The sequence below is a fragment of the Neodiprion fabricii genome, chromosome 5 (assembly GCF_021155785.1).
Source record: "Neodiprion fabricii isolate iyNeoFabr1 chromosome 5, iyNeoFabr1.1, whole genome shotgun sequence".
Classification (NCBI taxonomy): domain Eukaryota; kingdom Metazoa; phylum Arthropoda; class Insecta; order Hymenoptera; family Diprionidae; genus Neodiprion; species Neodiprion fabricii.
Genome location: NC_060243.1, coordinates 4,879,337 through 4,905,808, shown reverse-complemented (window position 1 = coordinate 4,905,808; position 26,472 = coordinate 4,879,337). Strand labels below are relative to the sequence as shown.

The 26,472-nt window shown below is 43.3% G+C and overlaps 3 protein-coding genes across 7 annotated transcripts; all 3 read right to left on the bottom strand.

Moving 5' to 3' along the window:
• Positions 1 to 5,359: 5,359 nt before the first annotated feature.
• LOC124184038 (laccase-2-like) lies at positions 5,360 to 26,119 on the bottom strand. 3 transcript variants are annotated; one of them, XM_046573367.1, is made up of 10 exons: positions 24,334 to 24,537; positions 23,325 to 23,554; positions 21,784 to 21,883; positions 20,832 to 20,952; positions 19,472 to 19,682; positions 18,586 to 18,987; positions 17,846 to 18,217; positions 17,490 to 17,738; positions 15,441 to 15,656; positions 14,949 to 15,362 (listed from the first exon to the last, which is right to left on the bottom strand). In XM_046573367.1, exons 2-10 carry the CDS (start codon positions 23,455 to 23,457, stop codon positions 15,211 to 15,213), a joined length of 1,956 nt encoding a protein of 651 aa, XP_046429323.1. In that variant the 5' UTR covers positions 23,458 to 23,554; positions 24,334 to 24,537; the 3' UTR covers positions 14,949 to 15,210. The 3 variants fall into 3 exon arrangements, with proteins under 3 accessions (XP_046429326.1, XP_046429323.1, XP_046429325.1); XM_046573370.1 differs by lacking the exon at positions 14,949 to 15,362 and adding an exon at positions 5,360 to 5,393 and having other exon boundaries at positions 15,554 to 15,656; positions 23,325 to 24,661; XM_046573369.1 differs by lacking the exons at positions 23,325 to 23,554; positions 24,334 to 24,537 and adding an exon at positions 25,915 to 26,119.
• On the bottom strand, positions 6,129 to 12,430 carry LOC124184039 (sodium- and chloride-dependent GABA transporter 1-like). Of its 2 annotated transcripts, none has more exons than XM_046573371.1 (11): positions 12,223 to 12,430; positions 10,286 to 10,648; positions 10,053 to 10,187; positions 9,851 to 9,979; positions 9,643 to 9,778; positions 9,022 to 9,393; positions 8,726 to 8,942; positions 8,485 to 8,637; positions 8,187 to 8,390; positions 7,919 to 8,089; positions 6,129 to 7,852 (listed from the first exon to the last, which is right to left on the bottom strand). In XM_046573371.1, the coding sequence occupies exons 2-11, from the start codon at positions 10,575 to 10,577 to the stop codon at positions 7,718 to 7,720; spliced, it is 1,944 nt and encodes a 647-aa protein (XP_046429327.1). In that variant the 5' UTR covers positions 10,578 to 10,648; positions 12,223 to 12,430; the 3' UTR covers positions 6,129 to 7,717. The 2 variants fall into 2 exon arrangements, with proteins under 2 accessions (XP_046429327.1, XP_046429328.1); XM_046573372.1 differs by having other exon boundaries at positions 10,286 to 10,581.
• On the bottom strand, positions 13,217 to 14,744 carry LOC124184040. 2 transcript variants are annotated; one of them, XM_046573374.1, is made up of 3 exons: positions 14,507 to 14,744; positions 13,998 to 14,426; positions 13,217 to 13,937 (listed from the first exon to the last, which is right to left on the bottom strand). In XM_046573374.1, the coding sequence occupies exons 2-3, from the start codon at positions 14,261 to 14,263 to the stop codon at positions 13,580 to 13,582; spliced, it is 624 nt and encodes a 207-aa protein (XP_046429330.1). In that variant the 5' UTR covers positions 14,264 to 14,426; positions 14,507 to 14,744; the 3' UTR covers positions 13,217 to 13,579. The 2 variants fall into 2 exon arrangements, with proteins under 2 accessions (XP_046429330.1, XP_046429329.1); XM_046573373.1 differs by lacking the exon at positions 14,507 to 14,744 and having other exon boundaries at positions 13,998 to 14,468.
• Positions 26,120 to 26,472: the final 353 nt, after the last annotated feature.

Genomic DNA, 26,472 nt, shown 5'->3' with positions numbered 1-26,472 from the left:
CGTGCAATACCGTCCACCAGGCAATTCAGAATCGTTACTACTTCCCGATATCGGAATGGCAAAGTTCCACTTTATCTGCGTCTGATCCGTCTCTTCCTTGATCAGTCGAATGACAAGGAAATGCAATTAAGAGCGGAAAAGTTGCCGAACTGTGCGGTGTGTGTCAACCGCTCAACTCCTTGAGAATCGAACGTTCCGAAAAGGTAGTACATGCAATTTTAATTCCAGAGTTAAGCGACTTTTATTATTGATAAGAACTCATCCCTTTATAATTGGACTCGTTACCACAATATGGTTCGGCTTTCACGGCCTTTGACAACCAGCGACGTTTATGAATAATTGAAACGTTTTCGTTAGCGTCTTCATCTTTCATCTACCGAGTACCAACCCTGTACCTACGTATGATCTCTAAATCATCAATGCTCCAGTTTCGTTCCACCAATTGCAGTATAAGAGAACTTGAGCGATCAATAAACGTGGAAGTCAAATTATACAACGCCCTGACGTCTAAAAATGTTCCCCCTTACACTTCACTCCGACAACTACAAAGACAATTCTGAGCTTGACACGCGATGAAAAATCCCGGGCAAAAGCTTAAATAATCAGCTCTAAAGGGACCGTCGGAATGTCGGGTTTATCTGAAAAAGTTGACGCTACGAAGTGTTTCTTTTTTTTTTCTTTATCTTTTTATTTTCTTTAATCCTCTTGTACGTCCTCTTCTCATCCAAAGTACAGTGTACACTTCAAGAACGGGCAGAAAAATGATGTTGGGTCGAAAAATTTTTCTCCACTCGCGCGAAACGACGATGTCTTTGAAAAAATTGTACACCCCTCAAAAATTTTCTTGCTTACATAAGTATTTTTTTATTTTGTGTCCGTTGAGATACAGACGTATAAAACTCAATGGACCGAAATGTGAAATTTTTATTTATTTTTTTCTCACCGTCCGGTTCGCCCAAATTTCCCGCGGGGAATTAATTACCGTTGTGAATTCGTACGATCGATGGACATTGCCACATGAGAGATCCGGTGTTTTTCTAACGGGTATAGAAGGTATAGAACCGTGGCAATAACTTTCCAGAGAAGGGAAACTTGGCGGAATGAGTTTCCCTGAGCAACATCCAGAGTTCACGATATTTTCAAATTTCGCGACGTAGCGGCTGCATCGCAAAGCAGGATTTGCCAAGTGGAAACGTATGTGACTGGCCAACCGTTAAGCTGGGTCTGGCTAATATCTACGGCAACCAGGGTGGGTACTGCCCTCCAGATCAGCCTTCAGGGTTCACATTTCCCCGACGCAAATCTTGCTCACTTTCGGAAGGCCACAACACTGTCAAAATTGCGAGATATATCAGTTACATTATTTTATTGGGCATAACCGGGCTGAGCAATTGAAAGGAATCCGAATCCTCCTGGCTTTTATAGGTTCCCGTTGTGGTTTGCGATGGACGTATAAGTAAAAGATATCAGATTTTCGCGGTGCTTCACCGAATGTCGTTACTTTTGTCGAAATTCCCTCGGCGACAGAATTTCCCGCGGTCTTTCAATCTCGGCTCTCTACATCGATACGATATTCCTGGATATTTTGTTTTCGTTTGAAATTTAATTCACACTATTTGACGAACAAGTTCGGGTAAATTTTGCATTCGTCATTCTTATTTCCGATTTAATAATCGTGCACCTTACCCCAAACTCTATACCACTTTTCCCTTGCCCTTTCACGCCTGCAACAAGTTACGTGAGAGGCATACTCAACGAGTTACTCTTGGCTCGTCGTCAAACGAGATGAATATTAAAGCGCAGGTTGGAACTTGGCACCGTGGCGTCCGTTACCCGTTATGTAATTTCATTAACGAATTAACTAGCCTTTTTTTCATCACACCCTCATTTAAATACAACCCCCTTGATGTCGCACGCTTTTAAATTACTTGACGATTGTATGGGTGATCATAAGAATGGTGGAAGAATCCACCAACGCCGAAAGCACGTTCCAGGGACACTTAATCCGCTTAAACTAATCGAAGAACCACATTGTACACGGAGATGCAGAGTCCTTTAATGGAATCTGTCCCCCAAGGCGTGTACAGAAGCTTGGGTTATACCCGGTCAAAGTTGAAGCAGTTTTCATCCTTTACTTATAGTCCTTCTCCCATCTCAGCAGGCTAAGAAAATAGTGTAATTAACGTAGAAAAGGCTCCAAAGGAACATTACATCCTCTGGATGTGAAACGAATTAAGAAGTGGAATTCAACGTGAACGGAAACTGTATGTCATTTTCACTGGAAAATAAGCCAGACTCTGTGTTCTTGCGTATCCAAGATAGTCGAATATCTGAAATAGCCGGGAGGCCACTGGGGAGGAATCTGATCATCGGGACAAAATGCCGTGTAAATCTTTGTCGCATTGTCTGCAGGGTGCATTTGCATCAATTCCCTGATAATCCTCCGAAGAAAATGTATCCCGATGTACTACAGATTAGCTTAAAACTCGTTCAATTCGATTCTTATGCATGCCTGGATAATCAAGATGCAAAAATGGAGTGCACTTGATTAAAAGTATTCACGATACCTGAAGACGCCAGCTCTCTATATCACCGAATGGAAATTATTCTCCGCTTCTCGATAACTCCGGATTTTCTTTTTCCACAATTTCAGAAAGCCGGCGTGTAATACTTGAGAGATTATTTGCGCGAAGGCTGAAGGAGTCCGGGTTCCGAGTTGTGATCAATCCTAGTTTGCATTATGAATGGGATAATAAGTCCACGCTCACCTCTTGGGCCAAGCTTCGGATTACGACAATGAAGAAAAGCACTCGGGAGAAAATCTGCGTCAGAAAGTAAAATGTGTTTATCTTCAAACGTTACTTCAAGGCTCTTGTGATTCAGCCCTGAAGTTGGCATCAATTATGCCCGCTGAACTCGTTGCCGTGGAGAACCGTTTGACCGAAGTTGTCTTTGTCGCGAGTTCTGCAAAGATCCCCAAATCACAAAGCGAACTGGAAACGAAGAGGATAGCCTAGAGTTAAAAGTATCCACCGACCCATTCTTGAGTAACATCGTACCGAAAGAAGTTCTTAAACTCGCGCGAGTCCATTTCAGAAAATGGATTGTATGACAGGCCAATAAAGACAAACATCTTCAAGTTTGATAGTACGTGTAAAGATTTTTCTGAAAGTATTTTAATCGCATGGAAACTCACCCAATAACCATCCGAGTCACGGATGTTCCTGTAATACTTGATTGAAAGACTCGTCAATTGTGGTTGTACCGTATAACTTTCTGAAACAGCGGATAATAACGGCACTAATGAACCCGGTGAAAATACGTTTTGAACAGATTTATCTCGTTCCAAAATCTAACGACCCTTGGTCTGATTCGCGGCTGCTACTACCAAGAATAAGTCACGCTCTTGCCTCGACGCGACCCCATTACACGGTCCTTAGTTCGTTTGGTTCCTGCTGGCCAAAAGTTGGTACATCAACCGAGATCTATTAAATTCGCATTAGCCAAAACTTCTATCCTCATGATTTACCCATTCGCTACAGAGTTCGCTGATTGTGGATTCCCGTTTTCTTCCATCCCCTTTAGGGGAGTTCCGGCTCTTTTTCCGCCCGAATCGCCGCGAGCCATCCGAGCTTCGGGTACCTTGAGGAAGTATTAAAAACGGCGTATCAGAGAGCAGTGAACGACGAAAAACTTGCCTAATTTCGCATTCATTTTAGTCACAGTAACAGAGCTGGTCCGTACTGGAATTCATTTGCTTTACGATTTACAGTCATAAATTATTCATCCAAAGCGCGATCGCATTTTTACCACCTTAAAAACCCTCGCTAAACTCAACGATGGACAAGACTGGCCATTCTCGATTGAGTTTTTGAACAAAACTCTGGGCTTCGCAGACCCGTCAAAGTCGGCAAAGCATCTGAACACCACCAAGGGACACCTAACGTTGACCTCTCGAGGATGACCACCCACACCCCATTCTCGGGAATCCTAGTGGTCCCCGGTCGGCTGTATAAGTTCCTCTTGAAGTTTCCCCTGACAAAGATCAACCAAACTAGAAGATAATGTTTCAAAGAGGGAAAACTCCAGAGATTGTATTTCAAAATGCGCCAACTTGGCCTATCCCGGATGGGTCTAATGATTCACTAAAAATTGCTTAAACTCTTAAAAGCAGATTTGCACGGTTTTCACCATTCATTCTACAAAGGGTTACGAATTCTACGCGCGGTCGAGATAAATCAAAAGTGGTTCTGCCTTAGTTGCTTATTACGTGCAACTCAAAAAATTCACGAACTTCAGAATCATTTACCGACTCATTTGAACTTAAAGAACAGTATGCGATCAAGCTCTCTTTAGACAACTCAGTACATCCGAAATTTCCGTTTATATCCGTCAAGTTTGACTTGTCTCCTCCACCACGTATCGTGGAAATCGGAAATCCATGGAGGGTTTCTTTCAACGTACCCGTGAAAATCTCTGAAGTGAGTATTTGTATCAATAGCCTTGCACCTTGGCCATGAACACATCTTGGCGAGAGGAATACCGTAATGTGAAGTGGTCGCCATGGCGACGGGCTCATCAAGACCTCCCCCGGTGTCACATTGTCAAAGCGTATCCATCCATCCCCCCCTCCCTGGTTTTGCTCCACAGTGAGCACTTCTACCTCCAACGTTACCTTCACCCTCTTACAGCATGTTATCCTTTCGAGACTGTAATATTCCCACTGGCGCGTCTCGTGGAGGAAGGTAAGAAAAAAAGGAAGGTAAGGGTCTAGTCGAGCCTCCGTCTCGTCGCTACCAGCCATCAGTCATCCTTCCTACGACTAATTTTAAGGATGGCCATGCTCCCGGAGGCCATGAACCGCGGCAGAGTTTGAAACCACTGAAATTTTCTATTCACAATCGTTTCTGATTTACGTTGATTCAGAACTTACGCACACCACATTTTCCCATCCGGAATACTTAGAAAAACCCACTTTCATGCAACTTGTAGTCGTAACTGTACAATTTCATCGATTTCGATGAGCGATCGACAAATTTGAAAAGGGTTTGAGGTTTTCTATTCAGCGTGTATAATTGTATATGTGGTACACGAAGGCGAGTACAACCGTTGACGTACTATATATGTGTATACTTACTCCTTAAAGTCAATGTTCAGTAATTCAAGGGAAACTCCCCCCGGTTGAACTGACTCCACAGTAAATTGGCTCCAAGCTGATGGATTCACTCAACGAAATTTCTTGGCTCGTCAAATATTCATGTGAACTAATTATCCGCCCAATGTTTGTGCCTTAGTAATCAAACACCTTTGATACGAACCTACGAACGAACAGTGAAGCTTGAAAATTACACCCGCATTCGCACCCCTATCTTTTACACCACTATGCTCTTCCGCAAGTTGCAATTGCAGGAAACCGCTCCTTCACCTGCACGAGAAGCGACTTAATTATTTTCTCGGACGTGCGTAAGGACTCGTTTGATAAATTGACCCGGTTAAGAGCCGTTCTTCGCCGTAATAAAGTCACGTCGGCAAGAGTCAGTCGTAAAATTGGTGCGTCGAACTCCCGGTGGAATTGACGTGCCCTTTGACGTTGGAATTACTGCTGGACTGAAACAACAAACGTCTGGCAAGATCGATTTTGCCTAGTTGCAATTAAAAATTGTTCCGTTTTTCAGCAGGATACTATTTCGCGTTCATTCGTAATTGCTTTCCAATACATTCAAACAGGAGAAGCCATTGCCTATTTTCTACAAAAATTCGTATACAATGAATTCGGGAAAAATTCTTTACCAACAGAAATTACAGAAAATAAAAAATAAATTTTGGTCCGAGTGGCACCTTCTATGAGTCGTACTTGCAAACTGATGAAATGCACCTGTCAATTTCACCGTCAGAAGCTTACAGAATCACTACTCATCTCGCAAAGGTACAGCATCGACTTTTACTGTCTGCTGTTAAGACAGAGAACGACGTATCCGCGGTGAAAGCGTTGTTAACCGACAGCGGAATTTTTAAAGAATTATTGCGCATCTCGGTTATAAGACTACGTTGCCAATTTGGACTGCAATTATTTTTTTAATACTAGAGATCATTGACTCTCGGGTATGTAAATATAAGTAAAAATTTTGAGTATTGCTCTTTAATGTCTATAAAATATAGTGATCAGATATACAACAATAAATTACGGATGTATTTCTTCTTTTTTTTTAAACTAACTAATACGTACATATAAACTGTACACTGAAGTCTACATAAATTTTCTGTATATCGTTTTGAATTACGATCTGTAAAACACGTCAACACAAACGAACACGAGTCGAGCTGTACGTTAAATATGAAATCGCCTTCAATTCAGCGACATTGTATACAGATATGGTACATCCTATTGAGCATTTGGCGGAATCGAAACTTCCTAGTCTTTTATTGATGGCAGTTAGACGATAAAATGTTGGGAAAAAAAAAGACACAGGATATGATTGAAAAAACCTTTCTGAAATTGAAGGTTCGCGTAATAGATTTCTGTTACAAAAATTGAACACTTAATCGATTATTCGTGTACGTAAAAAGCCTTCTCGTGTTCAAATTACGCGACGTATTGAGTCTTATTTCTAAGTTCTATAGGAACCCATCAGATCTTAATTCTGACATTAAAGTGTAGATATTGTATAGGTATTCGTACAATTTTGATCAGAAGCCACGCGGCTCATATTGAAGAAAGATTGGGGAAAAAAAATAGTATAAACGAACAAAAAATCTTTGGTGTCGTAAAAAAATGCACGCTTGATTGTATCAATAACATGTAGATAAAAGATTATGTACAGATATTACATTATATTCATGAGAACAAAATCCCTCCACAGTCTGGTTCCAAAATCAAACGAATCTGGCCGTTTAACTGTCGTTCAAATCTTCGATAATCTAATTCCAGCACTTAAAATATCACTCACCACAACGCTGATAAAAATATCACCGCACAGCGGTTTGGAAAAGTTATTGATATATATCTTTTCTTCTTAATTTATCATGGCTACACGTATAATTGCCTTAAATGAATAGCGTTTGATTCGTTGAATTATATAGCCGGACTATGTTTTAATTCCTAAAACGTAAGGTATGTTTGTACAAGCAACGATAACTATAAACGCTGAATCCGTCCTACAATTAAGCTTTTCTAATCGCAAGAACCACGCTTTTCGTTTATTCCTTTTTGCGGATCCGATAAAACTAAATGATCGTCAATGTCTAGTTTGCGACTCTAGACTATTTTACACATTACTTTCCATCATAACGATAATAATAAAAATAATATAATAATAATAACAATACTAATAATAACGTCAACAATTTTATAGTCTCACAAATTGTATAGCGGTAACTACCGCATGTTTTTTTTTTCGCGCAACAAATATATTCCTACCTTGCTCTGCATTTCGTCGCTCCTTTCTCGTCAGAATAGGTATACCAGCATTAACGAACCCACAGCGTTTGATTGACTTACTTGTCTCCTCGATGTCGTGTTCGACGTTTTCGTCGTGTAATGCTACGTTATGTATCACTGCGTTGCGCCTGTACACACAAGACGGAATCCCCACGAAGTATTTATATGAATATACGCATATACATGGGTGTGCAGATACAGGCACACGTATAAACACATAAACCCCCATCACACTTCGGTATATCCTGTCAAACGCCCTGCGGGCTCGTTCGGGTATCGTTACTGACTGAGAAAGCTGTTGTTTTTTGAAATCAGGCCGGCGCTACTCTCGGACATGGGAATGATCGCAGATTTTTCACCCTTCGGTAGTTTAGCTCTGGATTTTATGTTCGGCTTCAATCCCTTCAGGATATTCTGAAAAGAAATTTTTGTCAATCCGAGGTTATACGTCAATTTTATTTCCAAAGCAACGAAACTCACCTCCATGAACGATCCTGGCGATGCAATGACGTAGTACACGGCGTAGGCTGGTATCCAAATCATAGACGAGAAACTAAGAATGAACCCAACCACCTCAGCCCACAATGGGTATTCGTAAGTACTGCCGTACTTCAACGGCTTGTATTGGACGCATTGAAATACGAATATAAACTGAAATCGTATGGTATGAATTAATACTATGTGAGTAGAACGGGTCGAGAACGATTTTCACCGAATTTTGATAAGAGGGTAAGTCTCTATAACTCACCGCCATAACAACAGGGGCAAAAACCAGCCAGCATATGTACCAGAATTTATTGGGACGAATACCCATCATCTGATGAACACAGTCACAAAACTTCCGAGTGCCGAATATCCACGATATCGCTATTGTTTGAAAGAAGCAAACCCAGAGGATCGACATTCCGCTCGCCGAGTAGAAGTCCATCAACTGAAAGATATAGACTCCGCCCTGAAACAGATGTGAAAAAAAAAACAGTATACACCACCTCATTCTTCCTAATTTTTATTGCAGTGCCATCATCGGACAGTACTACTGTACTAACGTGCGTGACCATGGGAACCCCCATGCAGAACATCAGCAAGCATATGGCGACCGTAAACTTGTTACGATGAGGGCGAAGGGTGTCGGGCCAATTGTCAACGACACCGGTGATGAACGATTCCACGATACAGAACTCGCTGTCTATGCCAAGAATCTGTTCGAGAAGAGACGCGAAAATGATCAGTGACCGAAAGAGCCTCTTGACGAGTTCGAAACACCTATAGTGTCGAATTTTCTCTTACTATAAGCATGACGAAGAATATTATCGCCCAAATTGGTGCTCCAGGCAGCTTGAGCACAACTTCGGGGTAGGTCAGGAAAACGAGGCCAGGTCCGCTTTTGACGACTTCGGATACCTCGGTGTTCTGTTCCATGGCAATGTGGCCGAGGATGGAGAAGGTGACGCAACCGGCCAGCAGACAGGTCAGAGTGTTGACGACGCAGGTGATCAGAGCGTCCCTTGAAACCGAGACCAACGAATGAACGAATCGCTGTACAACCGGAAGCACAGCCCAATTTCCAACAGATATTTCCTTACTTGTAACAGTTGTGATGGAACTTGTTGTACGATCCGAGAGCCGGAAGAGCCCCAGTCCCGATGCTGTAAGCGAAGAATATCTGCGTCGCACCGTCGATCCAGGGTCCAGGAGTCAGTAGCTCCTTCCATCGCGGTGTTACGTAGTAAAGAAGCCCATCCGCAGCACCGTCCAAGGTCACGGCACGACCGAGAAGAATGAACAGTACTACGTACGGAAAGAGGGCCGAAAACCAGATGATCTTGCCGCTCTGATGAAGCCCGCGTCGTATTATTGCGTATACTAGTAGCCAGCCTAAAACTAGACACCCCAGGAGTTCCCACTGCATTCCACCGATTTCCTCGATGCCTCCAGTTATTCCAAGAACGCGTCGACTGGAATCGGTAGTAACGAATCAAGCCTCGCTTTGCGCTTACCGCGAATTGATTGGGGCGAGGTCGCTAGCATGAGGGGATGGGCAGTCACGCGATTGATTGAAATCAAAAGTTCCCCGTTGACTTTACTACCTCGGATCTGATCCTCTGCGTTCTTAATATTCATGACGCACCGTTGACCGGGAAAATGAATGATCCCTATCGTAGCATCGATGTTAATTTACTGTCTACGCCTGCACGCATACTTACTCCCAATACTCCTCGACTGGCGTTGTATGGTGCACGGTCTGATTGCTCGACGTCGATGTTGTCGCGTTCGCGTGTTTCTCGAGATCCTGAATAGCCTCCTCGGCGCTGAAGCAGCTTTCCGTGTTCCACCAGTTACCTGATCATAATAGAGAAAAAATTTCACACTCAGCAGTTTTGCGAGGAAGCGAAGCCGTCGGACTATACTCACCACAACCGCTCCAAGGCAGTCCGGGAAGATTGGCGAAGGTTGCGATCAGGTAGAACAAGGTCCAGGCGATGATGATGCAGTAGTAAACGTCCAGGAAGAAGACGATCGTCATGGTCGCGTAGCCGACCCCTGAAAATAACAAATCGGTCATCGATTGGACTGGAAACCAAGAACTGTATCAATCAGGGAACTTATAGCGGACCTTGGAGCAAAGGGCACAGCTGACCGACGAGGGTCATTCCACCGGCGCCGAGGTACTGACCGATCGCAACCTCCTGGAAGAATATCGGAATTCCGCAAAAGATCATCGCGATTCCATAAGTGACGAGGAAAGCACCTGCACGGCAAACAAGAACAAACAGCCCGTTAGTGACGATTAATCGCAGAAGATCTGTACTACCAATGAAAATCTTGCGGCAACTCGTGCTGACTTACCTCCTCCATTCTTGTAGCAGAGGTAAGGAAACCTCCAGACGTTTCCGAGGCCCACCGAGACGCTGATGCACGAGAACAGGAAGTCCAGCTTGTTGTCCCAGCCACCGCGTTCCGCGTCCTCACCCCGACTACTAGCGCCCGTTATCTCCCCTTGCGGCGGCGACACCACCATCTTCGGGATTGCCCGTGACGACTCTCCTGCTGACGAGGGTTTCGCCTTGAACTCGATGAAGGTCTGCTCCGAGTCCGCCGCCTCCCGTTCCTCTCCCCAATAGTACATTTTTTCTGACATGCCGCTGGAACGAGTTCAACACCTCAAATTCGAATGGTTGGATGTGGGAATTTCATCAGGAATTAAAGTTCCTGCGAGAATTCGAAGAGCAGTGGTAAGTCGCATCTGGATCCTCAAGCTGGCCATGACAATCAGTTCATTTTACGGTAAAATTTTAATGCTTGAGAAAGGTGAAAGCACATCTGATCTGTTGATCTTCACGGTATGATTATACCCATGTAAACAACTGGCAAATGACGTCGATTTATTCCGTAGGATATATTGTCTTTTGTATACTCTTACATTTATCGATCAATCAGAACCACTTTGAAACGAATTATATTCTACACTCGCCGACACGGTTTCGACGATATGAACAGTCAAGTTTTGTACACCGCCAAGTACCAGGTATTTGAATTAGGAAAATCGAAAAAAAAATGTGCCAATGATTTGACTACGTTGTGCTCATTAGCGCCATTTACTTATGAAGCACAAGTTACATTCTAATAGTTGAAGAGAGTTTGCCTGGAGCAATATTCCGTACGAGGGTATGTACTCAACGTACCAGGTGTATACGCATCAGAGAAATTCCCGACAATGAGTCTTGGCATGATTGACGTACTTGAATGGAACCTCTCTTGCAGCGAGTTGAGAAAAGGCGTTACACAGCATGATTTGAAGGTACCTCAAAACCGGTTCTCAAATCCTTTCTTATTCAAAGACATTGCCTGAAATCGGTGCCGGTAACAAGTTTCTCTTACCATGGCTTGTAAATACGTGTATCGCCGAATTTCTTTACTTAATATATGTGACACGTGCCGTTATAGCAGCATTTTTGGCTCCCCGCTGACAGACTTTCAAGGTGCTCAGCAAAAAAACACTCTCAGATCTTAATTGCAATCACGTAACAACATTCGGTACTGATCGAGCCTTAACGCCTATCGAATTGTAGGGTGGACCACTTTATGGATAAGGTAGATGACCTGACCAGCATAAAAATCGGGTTGTCATTAATTGAACGCACTTTTACCCGAGTGCATGCAGCATTAGGGTGAGCAGCTGCGTCTACGTGCATCTACCTGTACCGCGTCTCGTTGAAAACATACGAAGAAGATTCTAGGGTGTTATTGCGTCTGAGGGATGCTGAGCGTCGCAAAATCAATAGATACGCACGGACCCATGCTGAATTTCCACATGGAATGGAGTTCGTATGAGCAAGCGAAATAAAGCCTCCAGCTTAACACTCGGCGGTTGTGTTAGTTCGCGCATTCGTTCTTCCCGCTAGTTTTCACTGTTCACCAACACACCCCATTCGGGTATAAGAGTGGGGAAAGATAAACGGTGGCGTTGCAATTTTCACCTGTTTCGGGAGACCCGAGTCTGCGCGTTGCCGCTCGACTACCCGCGACAGACACATTAAATCATGATGGGGTGAGGGGGATCATTCAGGGTTAAACGACACTGATCGGCGTGAAGAACCGGGATATCTTCTCGAAGCAGGGGTGAAGGTGGAGAGATTTTTCGAGCCAACCGCGTCACCAGCCTTCACGGACAGGAATGAAGGTGGTGAAAAGGACGAGTTAAATTCGCGATCAAGGAACTTCGCAGGAGGAAAACAACCGTGTTATCACAATAGAGAATGAAAAATCCATCGAACACAACACACCTTTGTCATGCGACAATTTCACGATGCACTCCGTTACGTCCGCCGTGGTAGTGTGACGTTTGACGCGGCTTCGGTATTTCCAGTTACACTCCAGACACGTTGAAATTCTGCGGCCTGACTTGAACCCGTTGTGATATCCGGATTTAACGAAGGGGTTGCGAGCCTTGAGCGACCTACCTCACAAGGACCGCCGTTGTAGAGTAAAGCGAACGGCGCAACGCTGCGGGGGTATTTCATTCCCACGACGCATGCGCCCTTGATACAAAACCCTCATCCTCCAACACCCCGTGCCAGCATTCCTCCATGTCACCCTTCAAGGTGACACAGTTTCTTCAAGATTTCAAACGCGGGGAACGTGCCGAAAATTTAAGAGTTAGCCCGGGTTGAAGGGCAAAAGGTTGAGGGTGAACGAGGATGTCTAAGAACCGGGATACAACCGTTATTATTTCTTCCCACCAGGTCCTGCGCAGTCCTTGAACTACCGTTGAAAAATTTCACGGTTGTTTGTCAATAAAACCACCAACTCGCGATGAGTCACGTGCGACGTCACGAATCTATTAATTTCTAAATCTGTTTTGATCTTTCTTCATCTAGCTACGTCGCCGATGGCTAGCAGTTTCTAAACCAAGTCCCGTTTTGTTTAATCGAAGACCACATAGTTCCCACTTCGTATTTTTAACCATTGGAACACTCGTATTGATCATCTTACTTTACATAATGAGCACGCTTTTGTTTTCTCTTCTCTCGGGACTGTGATCCGACCATTTTTGTCATATCATTTCATTTCATTAATTTTTTTTTAATAATCGCGTTGTACTTTCACACAATTGGGCACGTGCAATTCGTTGATGACTAGCAAGTTTTACGTAACATGATTTTACTCGTGCGGGGAATGATGTTTGCAGTGTTCTCTTTGCAAAGTTACTGTCACTGACTCGATGTCTGTTTGCTCGACGATTTCACTCGACGACTAATGCAAACCCAAAATGTACACTTAGGTGCCATGTAATCGATGCAAGGATCTTAGCAACCGTTGCATAAAAGTTGAAGTGCTTTCGCGGAATCGACAGGATCCCGTAGGTACGCGATCACCGGAGAAAGCCGAAGCATCTCGTACTTCGTTGCGTCGAAAGAAAGATGAAACGGTCCATCGGATGACCTCCGCGACAAGTGACGAATTACGAGAAAGGTAGAAGTGGGCCATCGGGTCCGCAGTATAATTCCAAAATAAATTATATGTACAAAATAGTCACATACACCAAGTCGCGTCGTACCAAGGCGAAATTTCAGTCTGTCTAAATTTCCATCTTCGTGGAATGACGTTGCTACGCGATAATACCAAAGCACAAAGTTGCCTTCAGCACCCGCTTGACTTGTCGCTGGAATTGCTCGGAACTACTGTGTGACAGCCTCGTCGATGCCGCAGTTGTCTCGGCGACAATTTCTCGTCATCGTGACGGATCGTACCACCGGCAACCGTTACTGCAGATGTGCGGATTGTCTTCTCTTGGTACTTTCGCTGCGACTCTTTGTACCCGGAATACGTGGGTCTGGGAATCCAGTTGGTTCCGTAAGAAACGGGACGAACATCACGGCGACTCGAAGCCCCCCGAGTAACGTCGGCCGACAAATCCGATCGACAATCGTCGCAGACAGAGCTGATTTCACTGTCCTCAACGGCGGTCCCTCTGTCGCATGACATCGCCTCTCTAACCCTGAAACATGGCAAGGTTTCAGTGTCGATCAGCGAGAATATATCGCAAGCTCCTAGTTACCTGTTCGTTGACCAGGTGAAACCGTGTCTAACGATGAACGGCAGGTCACGAGCCGCGAGAAGCAGCTCTGAAAAAATATTCTGCATCGTCTGAGGAGACGTGACAAATCCAAGCACACCGATGGCCGCAATCATCGAGAGTATCCAGCTGATGAATCCGGCGGAAAATACCGGTGGTTGATGGGGTGGTGGGTAGTACGAGGACCAAACGCGCTGCCACCAAGGAACCAGGGTGGCCTGATACTCGGAGTCCTGTTTCGGAAACATGGGGAGGATTAATGAAAGGCCGTGCCGTCTTATAGGTTTCGAGGTTTGGACGGGACGAGGTACTAACGTAACTCCAGTAGGACCATACGAAGCAGTATAAAATCCTCTGGAAGATGAGCCAGAGCCATAGAACGCCGTTGACCAGGGCCCAGCTGGTGAGTACCTTGAGGAGACCATGAAAACGGAGCATCGTTCATGACTTAGGCTTTCGCGCGATCCGATATTTATGGTCGTCTAGCGTACCTGAAGCGCTCGGAAGACAGTCGCCCTGCTTACAACTACGGAAACGCATTGAATCTTCGGCGGGCTTCTCCAAAGCACGATTATCATCGCGGATAGGACGATGAAGGAGGGCAGAGTGTGTATGAAGTCTGGACCGACGGCGATTTTAACGTACTCCTTGAATACCTTGTGCCGGAACAGAAGGATCTCGTGCGGCACTGAGAGTAGAGTCACAAGCTGCGAGTGCAAGGCGCTTATACAGGACATTCCTGGCTATCGTTTCACATCAGCTGATTCACCGAACTCTGCGACAGCGGTTGTTGGTCGACTCGTTACACGGTAAAAGCCCCGTATTTTCTCCCTGTAAACTCATCAGGCGTACGAGAAACGGTGTCATGAAAACTCTCTTCGATTACATCGACGAGCAGTGAACAGAAGAAGCTCGCATCGGGATCCAAGCTTCTTGTGTTTCCAGGGCAAGCTCGATGATCGTTGTCAACAGCAGCTTCGTTATAGTCTTTATTTGGTTTAGAAAACACATAACGTATGTCTATCTAACAATCTAACATGACGTGATAGTACCAAGTACAAAACCATGAGTCAATAAAGTAGGCAAAACGTAAAAAATTTTAAAAATTACACACATTTTACAGTTACCGCTTACACTATTTACATCTATTTACATCAGTCGTGGTTTTTGTATACGCGCTAATCGTAGATCAGACCTAAATGAGAAAATAATCGGGTCCTACGAAAGAGCCACACTTTGGAAAGTCCTCTGGCGCTTGTATCATCCCGTCCGGTTCCCCGACCTGCAGGACGACGTCGAGTCCCCTGGTCCACTGGGACGCGTGCTCATCCCGCAGCATCCAGTAACCTGAGGGTAAAAAATTACCATCGGTAAAACTGACGCTATTTCCCCGATCGCGGTTCCAAGGTTGACCTCATTTCTCACCGCGATTATCAGCCTTGAAACGGAGCGCCACGAGGCCATACTTCGGCACCACAACAGTGTCCTTCAACGGCGGGTGGTTCAGGTTTCGAACCATCAGCATCCCTCGGTTGTCCATCTCCTTCACCTCCTCAACGGACACGCTTCGCCCGAAATGCTTTGCCCCCACGACGTAGAAGCTGGACCCATGGAGATGGTATACCAGGTCATCCAAACCACCTGTGCGGAAATCGATAAAAATTATCAAAGATCAAACGTCAGTCGGACGGCTCTGCTGACAGTTTGAAGACTCGAGATCAGTGATGGAAACACAATTGCGATTTGTCGATTACAAGTTACAAATGCAATTTTAAATTGATATGATAATAATTAATACAAAATAAATGCAGGTATATGAAATACGAACTAGATTTGTATTTTATTTGCGCGTAATTATAAAATATAAATATAATTCATTCCAAATTGAAATTGGACGGTGCTTTTGGAGATTTAAGAAATTGCAATGATTCATCGGTCTGCAAAATCTTGATCCCACTTTCGGATATGTACACATAGAAATCATTTCACACGATTCTCGTCAGATGTTCACCGACTTTCTTTGTCTTTGAAAATAAATTTTATTTACAAACAAACGCATATCGTTGTTACTTAAATATACGTATTCGAAATTCCCCATCGACGTAAGTAGTTTATTTGAAACAACGAAGGGCACTTTCTCATTCGATATTTGCACAATTTATATAGCTTGGTGAGCTGCCGGGTACACCTGGCTGGCTTGCTTCGGTAAACACACCGGAGTGCAAGTTGAGAGATTTTGTTCGCTGTAAATATCGTTAGTGATACTATGGCAAAAGCGTCACGTACTTTGATTAAAAATATCTCTTTGCCTTCCGATTTTAACGAGTGCCTCAAACGAACCAGTCAGAAATCTTAGTGAGCTCGTTACGTAATCAAATTTCCGATCAACGAAAGGGAAAGTGCTTTTCACGAGGTTGAAGAATAGAATTGCGCAATGATAATTGAAAGTGGTTATAAACGACGTATTATTCAACTGTTATTCATATCATCTAATTGTTTTCATCAACATTGTCCGCAATCAAACTATGGAATGTGATTTTGATTCTGACCGATACAATAAACCTTCTTTCGGTATTTTTTTTTTGACTTTTACCAAAAACGACACAACAGTTAATAAGAAATAAAAGCTTTCCGTGTTTGTAATCGCATCGAATATATTTCATAAAGTAAAAATTTGAGTAGCCGATCCCTTGAGCTTCGGACGCTCATTAATGGGCAGTAATTAAACCCTTGGATGGTCCAATTGGTTGTGTTGCATCGTATTATTTACGAGAGGCGAGAGGTTCGGAAAGAAGTTAGCAGGGAGTCAACTTCCCCTACTATTATCCCCGCGAAATTATACTCAGGACGTGAAACGGGATCAATACAGACTGTTTTTACAGCCTCCACGTGGCAGCGATGTAGCTCAAGGTCTCTGAGCCAAGGCTAACGGACATTCGATGGATCCTGCGAGTCCTTTCAAGCCCTTAGAAACACTACGCCCTCTGCGATACATAATATACATCTCGTATTACGTTACATGTATACGCAGAAGGGTTCTAAACAGCTTGAAACAAGCTCATCCGACGAGATAACGCGACAAAATAACTTGTCGCATCTTTTATGTATAAATGTTTGTACACGTCTAAGACGATGGCGCACAAATAATAGTTATTATTATTACCGAAGGATTATACAACCAGAGCACTAATTTAGTATAAGGCAATGCCGTCTGAGACAGAGACGCAGTATCTCGGTTGTCAATTGGCTTTCAAAGTATAATTACACTCGGTTCAATATCACTGGTCTATTCATAGTTGAAGGTATCGCTGCCAAACCTGAATCTGACATCGATATCGAAATCAATTGAAATCGACAGAAAGGGGATGAAATTCTACGAGAATAGTCCCAAACTTAGGTAACCATTCGTTGTATGCTTCTGATGTCGGCAAATTTTGTTAAACTGAAAAGAGGATAAACATTTTTGACTCTCACCCTGATCGATGAGGATGATTTCGACGGTTGCTCCAGCGGGAATGCGTCTGACGTGAACACACTCGCAGACCTGACCCTCGGATATGTCATCGCGACGACATCGGGTCGTAACCTGTAATCCATCGCCAGCGTTGCCGGAGCAAATAATTTCCTGGGGAACATCTTGACCCTGAGTAAGTAGCGGCGAAGAAGGAAAAGTGAACGTCACATTGCTGACGTGAAGTACTCGCGTCCGGATCTCGCTGCCGTCTGCGCGCAAAAACATAACGAAAAATGGAGAATAAAAAAGACAAGAAACAGGGTGAAAATCAATCCTGAAAAACATCAGATTCGGAGAAGTGCGGGAATTTTTTCACCTGCGAAATCGCTAGTTTCGATGCTGTAGTTGATCGGTAAATGCATCGTGACGTCGGGCGTTCCTTCGAGGACCTTGGGCAGCTTTCGTTTGCTCTGAATTTCCGTCAGGCATATTTTATCCCGGTCGTTACAGCCCTCGAACGGATTTGATGTCAGAGAAACGTCGACCTTGGTGTCCCGCTGATCACCTTCAGGAGACCCGGTGCTCCCAAGGCTTGGGATCATCGACGGTTCTTCGTCGGTAAAGCCTTTGTACCGCAAAATTGCACCTCCGACTACCGCAGGTGACAAGCAACCTTCCATCGTCCGGACCGTCAAACCGTAAGACCTGATGCTTCCGCTGGCGTTCAGCACGAAGTCAAGACGTTCTCCTGCGGAGTGATTATCATCGTCGAGTCAAAGTAGAAAGATCTGATAGCCAGAAGAGCGGATGGATAAAATGGAGTTCGTTTCTTTACGTCCATAACTCCTCGAAGTCCGTGTGATCGAATTCCAGACAAAGATGTTAATTTGTATAAGAATTGGTCTCAGGATCAACCAATTTGCGTGTATCATAATGTAGCAAACACAAATTTAAAAAAAAGCGTTGTGAGAAGTTAGGGATTGAACGATAATTTTTACCACAACTTTTCGACTTCTGTCGAATCACCTCCAGACTTTGCCCGGTTCTTCACGAGTTGATCTTGAACCCTGACTCGAAAGTAAAACTAAAATCGAACCTGACGAACGACGATCGTACCTTTGACCAGAGTGACCGATTTCACCTTCAAAGGGCTGACGGGGTGTCCGTCAAGGGCAATTACGAGTATGGAGTGTCCTTCTAAGGCAAGATTTACGGGGCAGGATCCCGCGCCACCTGCGTGAGCGACCCTAAACCTGTGTCGTCGACCGGGGATGAGAGTGAAGGTGGAAAGGGGAACCCTGGGACCAGTGGATTGGCGGCCCCTTCCGTTGACGAGAAGAGCGGCGGTCTTGGATCGGAGTGGATTGGAGGTTGCGTCGGTCGAGAAGAAGTGCTTCCACTCGCTGATGAGGATCACGTGCTTCGGATCGTCGACGTCGTAGAGGGTGCGATGAGGCTCGCGGGCGTCGGCCTGCCGCACGATCAGAGAACCGGACAATCCGTCGGCAACGTCACCACCTGCCAATAGTGATACAAAAAATTCACTTTCCAATCCTCGGCGCATCGTCGCCGTTCCTCCCTCTCAAGATGTTTCGAGAATTCAGGTGTCACATGACCTATCCGATAGTATGATATTTACAATAAACGATATAGCTTTTTAGCGACTTTTCCGATAAACCAGAAATTTCTTGCAAAATGATCCTGCTATTGTCAAAAAGCTCGATCTGGTCAGTTCGGGCTGAATAAATATTGCACAGACATTTCATCTATTCATTTCGACGCGAGACGAGCTTTGAGGTTATATTTTACGGGTTATACCATTATCGTTGCACACCACAATTCATCGGTCCCAACGGATCGGAACGCACTTCCAAACCTCGGAACTATCGCATCAAAAATGGAATCGATTCTCGTAAAACACCCTTAAATCATCGGTCACGTGACTCCAAGCTCGAAACACTTCGTTTAACCCCCCCTGCTTATCAGGATGTATTTGACTCGCCTGCGTGCGCGTGCCAGAGGTGAGTTCCAGCCGCCGCTGCCCGGAACTTGTACTGGAACACGGTGTAGCTTGGTATCGGACACTGGGTCACCAATGGAGCACCATCCATGCACGGTGTCTCGATCTGGGACTGACCTCGCCAATGAACAGCGACTGCTCGACCAGGCAAACGGTTCACCACGTCGACGACGAGGATGTCATTTTCGCATACCTGCAGTTATATTTACCTTCTGGTCATCCCGCATGGGAAAAGTGGAGACGTTGAGGATAGTCGTTGTACTCGTATTATACCTCGTGAAAGTACGTAGTTAAACCAAAGAACAAAAAATTTATTGAATATGATCACAGTATTATTGTTTTCCATAAAATTAGTCGTGGTTTCACTTGTGATGAGGCAATTTATTATTTATTCATTTTTTTCAATCGCAGATATTCGGTTGAAGCTATAAAATTTAAATATTTCTCTGAAACAAAGAAAGGAAAAAACGTTTCTTTCACCATAATTGGTAAATTCAATGAATCCTCTGCTCTCTGTACGTGTACAATTAAATTATTATGTACTGGATACATAATCGCTGAATATTTTTCGACTGTGGGTTGCAATTTTTTTTTTTGTTTTATATCGTTCAGTTTAAGAAAAATAAGTAAAAACGCGATTTCTCTCTTCACCACGCATTCCTTAACATCGTTGATTGATAAAAGTTTTTCTCTGTAAATATTTATGGACGGGAAATTCCGCGAGTTTCTAAACTTCTTATAAATCTAATAAGGTGTATAATCTTCGTTACACTCTACGCTTTATAAAATTCCAATTATTTGCGACAATGACCTACTAGTTAATTGTTTTCTCGGTAGAAAGAAAAGGGAGTATTCATCAGAGTTGAAATACCGTTGAACTGAAATTTGAAACGTGTAAAAAATCAGTGACTTCCGTGCATTATAATCTGGTCACACGTAAATTTGAATCTAAATTTTGAACATTCTTTAAAAGAACAAGACATTCGTTCAAGTACATGATTCATAAAAATTTTAAATAATTCTGAGAAGATGAGAAAGATATTTAAACTACGTTGGTTGAAATTGACTTCTTAGAAATCTGAAAAGATACGCAGAAAAGAAAAAAAAAACAGAGAGAGAATCAAAGGACACGTACGACGCTTTGGTGAATTATTTCCGCAACAGAAGAGAGAATCCATCATTAAATATCTGCATCTTCTGCCGCAAATACAGCGAGTCATCGTCATAAGCGCACTTTCTCCTTCCGGACACAGCGTGAGACGCGGAATATATTCAGAAGGTTTTAAGACTTGGTGACGTAATGGCGGGAATTCAAAAACCGCCTAGGTGACAATAAAATTACCTGTATGCTGGGACCCGGCATTTGGCGATTGGCGACCAGCACACCCCTCCTCTGACCGTCGACGGATACGCAATGCTTTCCAAGACAGGCGGTTTCATTGGCCGGACAATTACCGCAGGACCTAGGTCAGAGAAAAACAGTCAAAGTCCGAGAGTCGCGAATTACCCCCACTAAGTCTGACTTTTCGTGGTTTTTGCGTTCCCTTTTCTCATCGCGAGTCTTCCGCGTTGCTCTTTCGTTGCGTAACGGCCGGCGTCTTATTGCCGCAACAACCGCCATGAAAGTCCGATTGCGCGATTGACGTAACAATGCGTTATCCTTGCGACGCGGTGCGGTAATACCGTGTATGAGAAAGGTCGATACTAATGACAGGAACGGTTTCAAGTCTGGCGTATGAAAGTTGCCGGCTCGAAACACCGACTGTCAGTGACCGACTATGTACGAGTTACCAGATCTGTCCGAAAGTTTCTCGTTTATGGCTTATCTTGCACAATCGTACACGTATATGTACGTAAACTGATGCAGATGTATTACGAAAAATAAAAATCTTGGATGAGATAACCATTTATAATTAAACCAAAGCACCGGAACCCGGAATTATATCGCTAGGCGTGAAAATCCAATGAAAATATTTCGTCGAACTATTATACCTAGGTATTTTTTAGTCGAGTTTAACAAATTACTAATTCAAAGAACCGGATTCGCGTTACGTCGATGGCGCAATGAATCCAAAACCTGCTGCCCGATCGAGGCAATAACGTAACAGGACCGCGATCATTTCATTTAGAAGTTAAAACAGTCTCGAGGTGGGAAAAAACTTTCTGATTTTTGTCAGAATTGATAAATCCCATTTTGCATGAGTTTTCTGTGACATTGAAGCTCAGTCGACACGGCGGTTCATTAATTCAATGTTTCGTCGAATATTGATCGATGATCTATTGCTTATACTCACTTGCTAAGGGATTGATAAACCTCGAGGGTTAGCTTCACCCGACAAATCATCGGCCAGTCCAGATGATGACAAGGTCGGTCGCATGATAAGAACGTCTGTTCTGTAGAAGAGAAATTAATTACAATTATTGGGTGTGATTATAACACATCGATTATCGGTTATAGTCGAACGCAAAATATCATTGCTTCAGTTTTCAATCGAGAGAACAGCGATTGACTATCGTTAGTTAATGCGCGTATGGTTTTCGATGACACGAGGCTTATAATATACCATGAGTCACACATTAAATAGCTTATATAAATTCTTCATTTAAATAATTCGTGTCTAACTGCTCAATGTTTGATCGATGTTAGTGAATATATTTTTGAACAACATAATCGTTTCTAGGCCGTACGTTACCGCATCGTTCTAATCTTAGCTCGTGTCTCTCAGCTTGATACGAATCGATTTTAACCTAAAACCCTTCCCTTGCGGTTTTCTACGTATAAGTGCTATAATTTACACTATTAGTGACAGGTATCTATGAATAAAAATTTTCCGCAAGTGCGTGTTCAATTACCACCCAACATTAACGACTATGAACAAAATTTTCCGATGACGGCAAAATGAAATTTTAGTCACTGTTACGTTGGGATAAAAAATATTCATACCTTACTTTTGTTTCGTCTCTTAGAAATTTTATTTTATCGCTTAAGATGAATGCATATCATACGTCACTTATGTATAAATTATTATTCTAAACGTAATTAACGCTCGAGTGAATAGTTTCAGTTTCGAGAAATAAAAATGGATCAAATATTTTCTGTCCTCTTTCTCAATTTGAATCATGTGTATCTTGTGATATTTCCGAACCCAGACTCTACAAATCATATCTAAGATGTGAGTTTTGCTTCTGTTTGAATAACATTTCAACCTTGAATACGAGCTTTTCCTTCAAACTAGTACACAGGTATATTTCTTCGAGATAAAAAACGGTACAGAGATTTAAGATTCCTCGTTATGGAATAATTGTGAACTCGGTTGAATGGTATACGTAATTATTGGAATAAATTTTATTCAACGCTGTTCAAACAAAATGTATAATTATAATTCGAGAGAATTCCGATGCTTTTCTACGCGCAAATATTAAATTCTCTTCTGTTTACAATCGAAAATTGATAACATCAAACGGAGGGGAGAAAATGGGGTTTGTTAAAATTTTAATCACGACTCACGGTCTGTCCTCGAAGGATTGATCAAACCGTCCGTTACGTCAGTGGTTAAAAATGAAGCATAGCAAAACCGATAATAGAAAAATGGTGTAAAGTACGATACGTGCGGGTTGAACGATCAGATTCTGCAGTAGAACGTATATTCACGGTGATAATTCATCTTGCGTTTTTTTTTTAAGTCTTGGCAAGCCTGGCTTCATATAATACGGTGTATGCACAGTGAAAGTCTTTGTCTTATTACACCTCGCTAGTCCAGTCTTCGTGTTATTTCTCATCAGATCTATATTCAGCGTATTTTAATTTTTGAAATTTGTACAAAACAACACTTACTCGGATTGTAGTGACTCAAGTGCAATATCGCAGCTACCGCGGCAATCATCGTCAGTACGATTGTGCAGCGAAGCGCATAGACGGAGGGTGAAAAATGCCTCGAACTGGGCGTACGTTTATTGGAGAAATCCATGATCTACCTGCGTCGTTATCTTTTACGATAACGGGCAAGAGCACTTTTGTTATTATCCGAAAGTTGATACCGATGATTTCTAATTTCCTTAGAATTCCTAGAACATACGGACAGGGAGAAAGACAAATTATTTATCTCCCGAGGACTAATTAGAGTCGGCGCTTTCGCGTTGACGCGATGACGGCGAACAACAAACAGGAAAACAACTTCGCCGGAGTGACAGTGACGATCCCGGTACGCAGCTGACTTGACGGACAAAAAATCAACGGTCACCGGGAAACAATTACCGAACAATTTAACGTGCTTGGAAAATTACGAGAGTAAAATATATATGAGGTAAATTACCAGAAAAACTGCAGGAATGAAACCGCGGATTAGCGAGGGAAAATACAAACGATAAATTTTTTCATCTTGACGGTGATTTTATTTTTAAAACAATGAAGAAATTCTAGTTTAAAGAATATGGATCTTTACAAAGTGTCCGATAATAAGAAATTCCATCTATTTCTCAAGACCAAATCAATACGCCGCGGTCGGACAGAGTGCGGGATTATAAATCACGCGGTCAACAATTCGAGCCGCGGGCGTTTCGATTAAACACCGGCGCTTCGTAATGACTGCATTGGGATGTCAGGATTGCGTGAGCGAGGGCACGTCGAAGTAATATTCCTGCCGTAACATATCGTCTACTGTCTATCTTTCAAGTACGGAGTGTATTCTTGCGGACAATTAACGTATCAATTTATTGCAGGAGTATAAATCGCCCGATGGATCGATCGTCGATTGCGTTTATCTTGGTCTCCCTTCCCCAAATAAAAATGAAAATAAACGAACGCGGAAAAGTGGATAAATTGCAAATAGAAATTGGCTTTGAACCGGATCGTAAGAGGTCTCGGGAGCACTATCGGCACGCCATGGTCACTCGGAATCGGCCGAACCGAACTGCGCCCCAATCCGTCTTCAGTAACGTTCGACTCGCGAATGATGATTACACGGCCAAGAGTTGCAATAAACGAGTCGATTTCGGTCCAATCGGTGGTCGGGACTCTCGTTAGACGAGGTTGAGAACCGATGTCGTCCCGGGACGGCTGGAGGTGGTCGGTTGTCGGGGCCCGACGCCGGGGCCCGCTCGGAATATATGGGTCAGTCTTGCACGGTCGAGCAGTGAAAGTTGGCCGTAGGCACGAGCGCAGTGCCGGTACTGCAGACATCCCCTACCTGCCTTCCCTTGAAACTGGCAACTTGAACACTTTTATACTTTTATTGGCTTATCCTATCGTTTGACTTGTTAACCGCATCCAGTATTCTCTCACTTTCCCTTTACTCAGAGCCGATGCTCGCACACTTCTTCGATCACCGACCGACTGGCTTGGTTGGGCCTACACCAACTCGGCCTGCGGCATTAGGCCCTAGCGAAAGCAAGTCCCGTTTCATCGTTCGATACCAAACGTGTGCGCTCGGCTCGTTCAACTTACCGTCTATGATATTTTTAAAAACCCATTGTATACCGGGCGAATCACTTGCGTTCAAACAACTTTCTCTCATAAAAACGGATACTCGGATATTTATCTTTACAATTGTTTTCCTTTTTCGCAATGTTGCTTCTTTCAATGTTTATGGCTAACTTTTTACCGTACATTTTTATCTTTCTTTTTCTCTTTTACATTGCAGATAAATTACTATACGTGATGGTCAGTTTTCATCCTGTTATGTAGGTACATCTTCCTATATGTTATTCGATTCTCGGTTGACAAAAAAAAGCAACTTTTTTCAGTCGCTTCGTGTCGAGATAAACATCACTTTTACATATATTATGATTATAAATTCGTAGCGAGAAATATATGGATAATTATTGAGAACGGTAAAACGCGAGGTGAATGTCCCATATGCATTTGCACGGCTCCGCAAGTACTTGGATTGCAGAACTTCTACAACACTCTGCAGTTATCGTGCAGAAAAATGTCTGCGGCTGCGCCGAGAGAGCGGAATTAACTTCTTCTGCGGATCATTATCGAATTTCTATTGCGATATTTACATTGTTTACTAACACGCAATGGTCGTATATCTTTACATTACCATGCAGAACGAACAGGACGATATATCCAGTATCCGTCAACAATTCAACAATCAAAAATATCAAGATGTCGCAATCGTAAGATTAGTTATTTTGAACGTATCGGTATGAATTTTATTCTTCTACATTTTATTGCTCTATGCAATCTTTAAAAAAAAAAATTGCTTATGATGCTTTCAATTTTCATACACGTATCTTATCCGCTTTCTTTTCGTTCGTACATGTGCACTGTGTATCATGCGCAGTGCGGCAATTTTAATTCCATATTGAAAAGAAACAGCGAAGGAAATGCAACCGTTTTGAGTATCAAACATCTCACTGTAATTCGCAAGAGAAAAAAAAAAAAAAAACATAAAAGTAAAAACGTCAGCCTTCCTCTTTACCTGGGACCGGAGTAAGGTATATGATGGTTGCGACGACAGATCCCAAGCCGACGAATATTGCGGCTCGAAACAGAGTGTCGATCGAATGCATAATGTATTCGCGTCGACTGGCCGACACTGCGATCGTTATCAATTTTCGCGAGTTATACACGAGTTTATACCGAGAGAGTGAAGGAGCGACGGGAACAACCGCCTTCGATAAAAGCCGCGATCGCACTAGCCTCGCAACGTCAAGTTCAATGTTAAAGAGAGAGTTTACTCCCAGCCGTACTGCTAAACGGGCCTGCTGGATCAGGGGCCCAGCATCCGCGGAATAAACTGGTCGCCCTCACTTCAGCAAAGCGATTAAATCGACGAGTATGAATTGCGGAGTTATCAACCGCAAAACAGGTTTCGCTATCGGCATACAGTATAATAGTTGAACCGGATTAATTTTCACCCTGTAAAACGACGCTTGTAAATTTTTCATTAAATCAATAGTCGTTACTATCATTTTTCTTGGAATAACTTGCTTGACTGCTATTGAATACCGGTATTTTTATAATTCATCGATTTTAA

Coding starts and splice junctions, on each gene's coding strand:
- LOC124184039 (XM_046573371.1), bottom strand. CDS start 10,577: ATGTCAGAAAAAATGTACTATTGGGGAGAGGAACGGGAGGCGGCGGAC. Junction 8,638..8,725: donor TATTCTTCGTCATGCTTATA/GTAAGAGAAAAT, acceptor CTTCTCGAACAG/ATTCTTGGCATAGACAGCGA. Junction 7,853..7,918: donor CGCCAGGATCGTTCATGGAG/GTGAGTTTCGTT, acceptor ATTTCTTTTCAG/AATATCCTGAAGGGATTGAA.
- LOC124184040 (XM_046573373.1), bottom strand. CDS start 14,440: ATGGTCTCCTCAAGGTACTCACCAGCTGGGCCCTGGTCAACGGCGTTC. Junction 13,938..13,997: donor TTCACCTGGTCAACGAACAG/GTAACTAGGAGC, acceptor GCCATGTTTCAG/GGTTAGAGAGGCGATGTCAT.
- LOC124184038 (XM_046573367.1), bottom strand. CDS start 23,457: ATGGATTTCTCCAATAAACGTACGCCCAGTTCGAGGCATTTTTCACCC. Junction 18,218..18,585: donor ATCGGTCACTCTGGTCAAAG/GTACGATCGTCG, acceptor ATCACTCCGCAG/GAGAACGTCTTGACTTCGTG. Junction 15,657..17,489: donor AATCATCCTCATCGATCAGG/GTGAGAGTCAAA, acceptor ATTTCCGCACAG/GTGGTTTGGATGACCTGGTA.